The sequence below is a fragment of the Tinamus guttatus genome, unplaced genomic scaffold, assembly GCF_059628265.1.
Source record: "Tinamus guttatus ecotype Peru unplaced genomic scaffold, ASM5962826v1 Tinamus_guttatus_pri_ptg000676l, whole genome shotgun sequence".
NCBI classification, from domain to species: Eukaryota; Metazoa; Chordata; class Aves; order Tinamiformes; family Tinamidae; genus Tinamus; species Tinamus guttatus.
The window spans coordinates 1,335,681-1,344,994 of record NW_028289210.1 but is presented as its reverse complement, the minus strand read 5'-3'; the positions used below and the strand labels follow the sequence as shown (position 1 = coordinate 1,344,994).

Sequence of the window (9,314 nt, the reverse complement as noted above, 5' to 3'; positions counted from 1 at the left end):
AAAAAAAAAGGGGGGGCGGGGTAGGCTGCAGTTTTTCCATGTTTTAGCAGGAACGCTGTAGTGGTGATTAAAGGATCACATTGGTTAAACAGTATTTTGTGCAATGCTACTAAATGCCTACCGGTTCTGCTGCTGCAGGATTTGCCATTCCTCAGCACCCCATGGAAAGCTGCAGGAAATCCTGTGGTGAGTGTGGCAACACCTGGGGAGAGCAGGCATCACTACTGGGACAGCTCCTGCACCACAGGAAAGAGAAACCCAAGACAAGGCTGTAAACAAAGGTCACTTAGGGCGCTTACGAAAGGCAGGATGAGGTCAGGTTTGTTGTAGGTAGGATAGACGGCTTTACCACATGCCGGTAAAGATCTGCTTCCGGTAACAACGGCTCTGCAGCGATCGCCGTGCGTCACTTCACCCGCTCATCGCCTTCTCGTCTGACCGAAAGTTACCAAGGAACTGTAAAAAGCCACAGACTTGATGACTCCTTCTGTCCCTTTAAATGAAGCAGGTAAACAAAGTAGTTGCTAAATGAAGTAGGAAGCTGATCTTGGAGGGCAATCAGCTTAGAGGAGAGGCTAAAGGTGTAATAAAGCCTGAGGTACCCTGTTGTTTGCTGTATTTGGGGCAGAAAGCAAAGGTATATGTGTTTTTCAAACCTGTAAGGTGCAGGTGGATCGGTCCCTCTGCCCACCACAGCAAGGCCGTGAGGCAGCCCTGAGGGCAGTTGTTCTGCTTTACTGTACGAAGGGCAGGAGGTACAGACGCTCTCTTTCAAAAACACTATGTTGCTCCTGAATAATTGTGAAATGGCTTTCAGGGCGATGGATAATACCAAACTTTCCTCACAGCAGCATGTGTGAAGAGGTTGACAATGGAGAAATGCCTTCCGAGTGTCCTGAGAGGAAAGCTTCTTTTTCCTGGGTGTAAACGTGTAGCCATGCAGGTCCTTACTCATACCTTAGAAGGATTAATTATAATTGAATTTAATCCTTCCTGTGCAGGAGGAAAAAGGTTAATAGCCTGGTGACAAGCACTCATCTGGTTCATAGACTCCCCAGAGGAACAGAGGGCTCAGCCAGAATGAGAAGATGGGTTAATATCCTCCAAGGCTGTTGTTCTTGAACTGCTTATTACAGCCAGTGACAAGGTGCTAGGTTGGGTGACTCTTCTGACTCAGAGCTATTGATATCCTCTTGTACAGTGGACTCTTCTGGGGAGACACCTTCCTACAACCTGAATAGGGGGAGTCATTGGCAGTTGTTTTAAGGCAGTCATGGTTAGAAAACACTAATTGGCCTGAGGAAGGTGGCCAATGTCTCAGGTTGTCAAGCTTGTGTCTGAGGCTCTTCTTGTAATTCAGCGATCTGAAATGTTTCAGAATGCAAAACTATTAAACTGTTATCCAAAGGTGGTCTCGAAAGTATGTCTTGGATTAGAGGAAGGACCCGTTTTGTGGATTCTTTTTCAGAAAGACATATTTTGCTATTATTAATTCTGGGGCGCTGCAGTTTTAACTAACCAACGAACATGTATTTGGGTAAAACCTAGTAAATTATTCCATTCTGCACCCTTCAAATCAGGGTCTGTCCTTACGGCCCGGCCCCTTCGCAAGCGGATTACAGCTGTATCCTTGATGGTAGTTGGTGGGTTTGGTGTGTGTGGAGCACCCCGCTCTGCAGGACGGCCTTTGCTGCTGCTGCTGTGCCTAGCCTTCCTGCAAGAGCCTTGCTCCAGTGCTGCCGCTTAAGAGGTTCTTAAATTAATGTGAATTAATGCGGTCTTGGGAAGCCAACATCCGCAGGCTTCAGGAATCCCTGTGACAGGAGCGGAGCCCTGCTGTGTCACGGCCAGCAGCGGTTTGCTCCGGCAGGCGCTCTGCTGTGCTTGCAGCCCAAATGGGTAAAGCTGGAAAGGAGCAGGAAAGCGGATACCCTGCGATTAAGGGACTTGGACAAGGTCACCAGGCAGAGGACGCCCCTCGCCTCCCCTCAGGCCCCAGTTTGCACCACTGGAGCCCACTTTTAAAGGCAAGCAGGTGCCCTGCCGCACTAGGAGCAGCTTGTTCTCCCCCTGTCTCCCCTCTTCTTGCTCCCCCCACCATTTGCTGAAGCTCTGCCCTGATTTTTGGCTCCGCTGGAGGATTTAAGGAGGGGGCCTCCTCTGCACTTTGGGTGTGCTTCATTTCGCGTATAAATGAAGTACTGATTCCAGAGAATCGTTTTGCTAGTATCGTTATTTATATACAGATTATACATGTTTTAATGACAACAACCATCTCGCCTCTCAGTGTTTCCAGCCGCCTCATGGCGCCTCTCCCGCGCCAGGAACTACAACTCCCAGCATGCCTCGGGCGCACCACGTGCCCCGGTCGATGCCAGCGATTGGTGGGCGGGGAGCCAATGGCGGGCCTAGGCGCTGCGTGGCGGCAGGGAGACACTTAAAAAGTTCCCAGGTGAGCGGCGCGCGGGCGGCCCGGGAGCCCCGGGAGGCCCCGGAGCCCCGGGAGGCCGGAGCGGGCCCCCCGCGCAGCGACAGCGGGGATGGGTGACTGCGCCAACCCAGAGTATGGTCGGGGAGATCCACCCCCCTCTCCCTTTTTACTTCCCCCTTTTTGTTTGACCTGAAGTTCTAACTAAATAAATACCAGGAATAATCCCTAGTAGTATATGTGAGAGTATATACAGGTGTTTTAACACATGCCGAGCTTAAGACAGTGGGTGCTTCAGGTGGTTGTGCGTGTTTCCCCTTTCAGGAGCCAGGTGCAGGACCGAGTGCTGGTGCCTGCTGCGATTTTGCTCGCTGGGATGGATAGGCAGGAAAACTGTACACAGAGACAAGCAGAAATGGCTGGGGTTTGCACTATTTTTAAGGAAAGAAAGTATCACTGTGATAATATGTCAGATAACTGTCTGCTGTGTACAACAGTTTTAGGACTTCTCTGAATTAAGTGGATATTCTTTAAGCCGGCATCTCAAAACAACAAATAAAATATTCTCCAGCTGCTGTGGAATTTACCACAGCACTTGCTACGATGCATGTAGCAGGGTGATTGTACAGGCCTTTTTCAAACATTTTTTTCCCCCACAGATAAGGGAGAATGGCTGCTAAGAAACTGCGAAGAGCAAAATTGTCTCCGGAGCTGTGTGAAAGGCTGGGTCGCCATCAGATCACTACCTGTCAGGTGAAAGGCTGGGTTTGTGTTTTATTTCCAGTACTGTTTACTTTGTTTTTCAAAACAATGTGCCTGAAGCTTTGCTTTCTATAAAGTATGGGGCACTTAAGGCTTTGTCTTGCCTGCTGTCCTGTAAAAATAGCGTTTTAAAGCAATAGATGCCTAACTCAAACATTTAAATGTTTACCTTTCCTTCTACGAAACTTTAAAGCCTCCCTTTTAATGGAGGGCCACAGCTGCTACCTGTGTGGAGTATGACACCATACTCCACATAAGTGCCCCATAAAATATACCTGTATCACATACCTAGTGTATGAAGAGCATGTTCATTAGAAGTGACGTTGATACTTTTCTATTTTCTGGGCTCAGATCAAACCCTGAATGTAGGGAGGTGTTATTCTGTGTCTTGTTGGCTGATCAGGGATATATCCTGAAGTCTTTCTTGTGAACACTTGCTAAAGAAAGCCAAGAGATCCCACTTATATACCTAAGTTGTATGCATGGGAAATATAGGATCTAGCCCTGAGTTTGCTGAGTGGAAGATGCAATATAATCTGAATGTTTTTCAGGTATGCAGAGACTTTTGGGGAGGGCAAGGCGAAGTTATCTCATTGCAGTTGTATCAGGCAGTTCTTATATTTTTGATCCATTGACTCTTGTCTTGTAAAATATGAATAAAATTTCCTCTACTTACTGTAACCTTACTGGTATCAGAGGAAGGTAGGAGAGGTATAGCATAGCACTGAATAATGTTGTATGGTTGTAAATCTCGTATAAAGCACATAAAACAGTTACGAGTAAACTGCATCATGTTAGTTCCCAGCCTTGGTACCTAGGTTGAGTTCTCTGAACTGCTGTATTGTTTTACAGGACTTTTTATGTCTTTCACTATTGGAGCTAATGAAGGTGACGGGGCAGAGCTACAGCAATGTGCAGAAGCTTCTTTGTAAAGTCAGCCTAGCTTGTGCTCCCAAAATGCAGACAGTAAGTAAGCGTGCATTGACTCTGTTTTTAATTCTGTGCCTGAGAGAAAGCTAAATAATGTGCCTTTTCTTTCTACCTTGGGGAAAATGGCATATGTTTGTCATATCTCAGTTTGATTACACAATATTTTGATGCAGTGCCTTTTATGAGGCATTGTAGCCTAAAGATATTGTTCAGGCTTGCAGCATTGTTTTGGAGTAATATAGAAAAGTATGGAATTCTGTCTTGCATTTCAGTGTGTATATGAGTTGCTTCTATTTTGAGCCCTGCAATTCTAGGAAATGTTTGCTGCAAGCAAAGAATGAGAATTTCAGTACAAACTGGCTTTTAGACAAGAAGTGAAGTGATCCTGAAAGTACTGTATTTTGTTTGGAGCAATTTTTCCCTCCATGTAAATGAGCATATAAAGTGTCTTAGGACACATCTAATCTAACTGGGGAGAAGGGTGTTAGCTGCAGTACAAATGGCTGGGTTTTATTTTCTTTTTTAAGTTTGACATAAATAATGTTCTGTTAAAACAGAGGAAACAGAGGAAAAAATAAAATATTTAGCAACTAGGAGGGTTTACCATGGGAACAGATTGTCTAAGGTAAATATACATTCACTTGGATTCCTTATTTAGATTTTTCTTATTTTTTCTCAAGATTCCTCTGGTTCAACTATAATTTTGTAGATTAAAAACACAAGATAAAATTTTAGGGTGTGTGTTATGTAGGAAAGCTGGATTAGGTGATTATTTGTTGCTATGGTACAGTTCAGGGATTAAGTTCTGCCATAGGTTAAACAAAAATTGTTAAATTGAAAAATATATTCCACACTACATTCACTCCTCAAGTTTATTCTGAGCCTAAATGCAGATTTGAGCAAAGTAAAATTCATTGGCTTTATTTTGGCCTGTTTTGTGTCCTGAGAGCTATTTTTTTTCTTCTTATAAAATTTTTCCTCAGTAGAACTGAAGAGCGGAGATCTGAATGATTTTTGAGTATTACTCAATTAGAATATTACTCTAACCATACTCTAGACATTTCCTCTCATAACTGAGAGGAAAACTGTGCCCTTTTTTTTTTTTTTTTTCATGATAGTTCTGACAGTTGTCTTAGCCTGCTGGTATAACTGTCTGGATTTTTTTTTCTGATAAACTTCAAAAACTTCTAATGCTCAATGGTTGAATTAAGGAGTATGCTGGTCTTAGCAGATTTTGCAAGGTCCATAAAAGACCTTTCTTTTGAAAGCATCATGTTTTGGTGTTTCCAGATCAATGTTCCCTTTCTATTATTTCTTTGGTTTAAATTGGTTCCCAAAACGAATATAATCCTGGTGAACTGGAATACTGATCTTGGGACAATTCTAGTCAACCGAGGAACTTGGAATTCAACCCTTTTATTTGTATCTAATTCCCTAACTAGCCTTCCTCACAAAAAGAATAATAAAAAAATGAATGGCTATAGGATCTGCTCAGTTCTTGTTCAAAGACTTAAGAATCTTTTCTTGAACCTAGATAGATTTGAATTCCTAATGAACATTGACCTAAACTCTGGTTTTAGGTTTCTCTGTGAATGTTCTTCATACTAACTACATGTATAGTGTTTCCTCATTTAAAAGTTGTAGTTTTATGGGTTAAAAGCAAGCCCTGGTGAATACAAACAACAACACTTAGAAATATAATTGTAAAATACTTCTTTTGATTTAATACTACGGTGTGGAAAAAAATCAAATATGGGAGTATAAGACCTTTATGTGGATGCAACAAACTTTTAAAATGTGCTCTGAAAGCTGTAAGTGGGATAAAATGTGATTGAAGAAGTGATGGGGAAAGAAGGCAGTGCAGCTGAAGATTAAAACTGTATGCTTATTGGCAAGTGCTAAGTCATTTTAGGTCGATAAAGTAAATGAGTTCGCTCTTCCAGGGTGTTTAAAAATTAATAATAATAATAATAATAAAAGTTTTTCTTGACTTGATTTTTTTTTCTCCCTCCCATCTGTTTCAGGCTTATGAAATGAAAGTGAGGAGGGCTGTCAATCCCTCCTCAGCATTCTTGTCCACCAGCTTGCACGGTTTGGATAAAGTCTTGCATGGAGGAGTGCCCTGTGGATCCCTCACAGAGGTAACATTGTTCAGTGTATTTTGTGGCAGTTGCACATCACACCTAGAATTCACCTGTCACAACCGTATTGCACTCCATTGTGTCTTGTCTCTCTTAGTGTTTGATGAGATTCTTTTCTTCTTTTAATTAGCAGAAGCTGCATTTTGCATGTCTCTGCAGTGTGTCATGTAACTGAGAAAACTAAAAAAATTTGGTGACCGTGTTTTTTCTTCATAAATATGAAAATTCTCCTAGAAACTGAAGTAACAAATGCCCCATGGAAGCGTAAAATGAGACCTGCTGTGCTGCTTAGCGATCAGAGCAGAAGGTGCCGAGTCGTGAGTTTGTGTATTCCAACACAGAGTCACTCTGGCTCTACGGAGTCATTAGCTTTCATACAGGTACAATGAGCAATCGGAACAAGAGCAGGTCTGAAAATGATTTTGTACAGTTTTCCATTTTTATAACTAATTTATACAGTAATTCTGTAAGGTTCTTTATGTAGTTAAGGCTTATGTTATAGTTTATATGCGCATATGTTACAACACTACAAATTGTAAATAGAACTAAATCTGTTTCTCTGGCTTTTTTTTTTTGCCTGGAAAAACAGAGCACTTTGTCTTCTAGTACTTGACAGTCCTGATCTTGCAGAAATTGATAGCAACTTGCACAGTTCATAAAATCTGGAAAGAGGGTTTAGCTAAATGTTCAGAGGAGTAATTGAGTATTACAAAAGCACCAAGATGCAACTTCTGTCTCAGGAAGTTGCTGAGGTAGAAATTGCTGGAGGTGGAGAAGCATATATTGGAGGGAGCATCAGTACATGTGCCCTTTTCTTATCTGATTCCCTAGCTCTGTGTTGTAAGCACACGTTGGATACAGAATCCCAAGCTAGACAGACATTGCTTTTATGCACTGTAGACACATGCACATTTTTATAGTAAAGTTTTTGTGAACTGAGTTATGCACTTGAAATAACTGGGAAAAAAATATGTCTTATGTTCTGAATTTAGGTAAGTTGAAAGTTGAAACCATATTTCCCTGAACATTTTAACAACCCTCACCAGTTGTTTTTTTTGTCAACTTTCCGCAGTAGAGTAAAACAAGTGAGAAGTTGCAAAAATGTTGTTATGAAGAATGTACTTTTTCCCCTTGTGTGGTGCTCTAGGTGATTCTGCTTGACAGGGAGAGCTGGACTAGGTGTTAACTAAAGATGCCTTCTGACCTCAACTGCACCATGATGCTTGATTCATGCAGGCACCTGACAAAATAGCAAAGTGTTTGAAAAGTGCTGCGTCCAGTTCTGGGCTCAGCAGGAAAGAGATAATGGTGTTATTGGAGCAAGTGGAGAAAATCCAGCAAGTAGACACTAAGATGCTTAAGGCACAGGAGCATCTGTGACGTGATAAAAGGCTGAAAGCCATGGGACTATTTGGCCTGGAGAAGAGATGGCATGGGGCATCCTGTCAACATATGTATCTCATGGCGGGGTATAAAAGGGACAGAGCCAGGCTCTTCAGTGGTGCCTCCTGACAGGGCAGAAACTAAAAACAGTGACAGTTTGCCCATAGAAATTATGGAGTCTCCATCCATGGGAATGTTCTAAAGCTTTCTGGGCATGGTCCTGGGCAGCCTGGGTGTTCAACATGACCCTGCTTAAGCGAGGTGGGTAGCTGGAGTGAGGAACTAAATGATCTTCAGAAGTCCCAACGTCAACCAATTTGTGATTATGTGAAAGTAAATGATGCCTTCTTGTGGCTTGGATTTGGTTTTCAGGGCATTTCCATCTGATTCTGTGACTTTTCCTTGATGAGGAATTGCTGTTCACCAATAATTGCGTCAAGAGTACTTGTGCCTCAAGTACTTAATTTCACTTCTTTAGTTGGTGTTTAGATGCACTGCTGCATGTGTAGGAGAAAGAGCTTTTCCTGTGCCTTTTTCTGTGTTGTGCCTATGCTGGCATGTCCTTGAGTCTGTCATTTGCCTTGGGCACCACGCATGAGGCAGAATGTCATCTTTGGATGTTATTGGATGATCACTCAGCCCCCCGGTGACTCCATCCTGCAGCTTGTCATGTTGGAGTAAACGATGGCCCATGCACAGGGGCACACTCTGCGTTAAGAGCAGCTTAAGCAGCTCTTGCCTGATACCCGCGTGGGGTGGCTCTGGGCACAGGCATCAAGTTGACTCATTACTGCATTAAGGGCCTGGCCTCAGTGTAAGGACTGACCAGAGTTGTCACTGGTGGGCTGGGGCTTTGACTGGAGTTCAGCTGAACACTGACCTTAAAGGTTAAAGGACTCATTTGTTTGTTTTTTAAGGGAAGGGCTGCAAATGGCTGATCTCAAAACATGAGTGTCAGGCATATTTTTCCTCAGATGGTATAAAATAATGATTATCAGGAAATAAGTAAAATGTTTAGTTTTCTAGTGCTATGTATTTTATAATCCTTCTTAGCTTTATTAATTATAACGATACTTAAATTTGTATTTTTTAACTTTGAGTATTTCTTTAAAACATTGGCCTTTTAGATGTCAGAATATATGGGAGACTTTTGCTAAAGCCTATTTTAAGAATGGCCAAACTCCATAAATATCCATGTATTTGAAAGTAACTGAGAGAAATAAAATATATATTCAAAGTTGAGTTAACTTGGTTGCAAATGGAAAGCCCTCTGTCAGGATAACCTTTGGACTTAAAATCTTTCTCTGAAGAATATTTTTGTGTTCAATCTCTTTATTTTAACATCTTTTGATTAAAAAAAATGCAGAGGCCTGTCTAATGCAGTTATCTTAAATGCCCATATGGTATATTAAAAGATTTAGATATTGAAGTCTGTACAAGACATCTAGTGGATGAGGCTGTAATTGCAAGTGCTAGGTCCTTCCACAAGTAGCTTGGTGCTGCTTGCACTGTCGTAGCGGTTCACACTGCAGTACACATCAGCGTCAGCCATCAGAAATACCTTCAACATAACCGGGCAGAATCCAGAAATTAGAAGATTAACTTGGAGATGGTGGCTATGAAAAAGTGTTTTGCTTTTTACTTGCCCTTTATGTGGTAAATCTGAAAAG

General features: G+C 42.2%; 1 protein-coding gene across 1 annotated transcript in view; it reads left to right on the top strand.

The window, feature by feature from the left end:
* The first annotated feature begins 3,090 nt into the window (after positions 1-3,090).
* The window catches only part of RAD51B (RAD51 paralog B), a 347,210-nt gene continuing 340,986 nt past the window's right edge, over positions 3,091-9,314 (top strand). Inside the window, exons 1-3 of the mRNA XM_088536559.1 lie at positions 3,091-3,181; positions 4,043-4,156; positions 6,145-6,261. Coding sequence (XP_088392685.1) covers positions 3,098-3,181; positions 4,043-4,156; positions 6,145-6,261 — 315 coding nt within the window. The 5' untranslated portion in view covers positions 3,091-3,097. The remainder of the gene's footprint in view (positions 3,182-4,042; positions 4,157-6,144; positions 6,262-9,314) is intronic.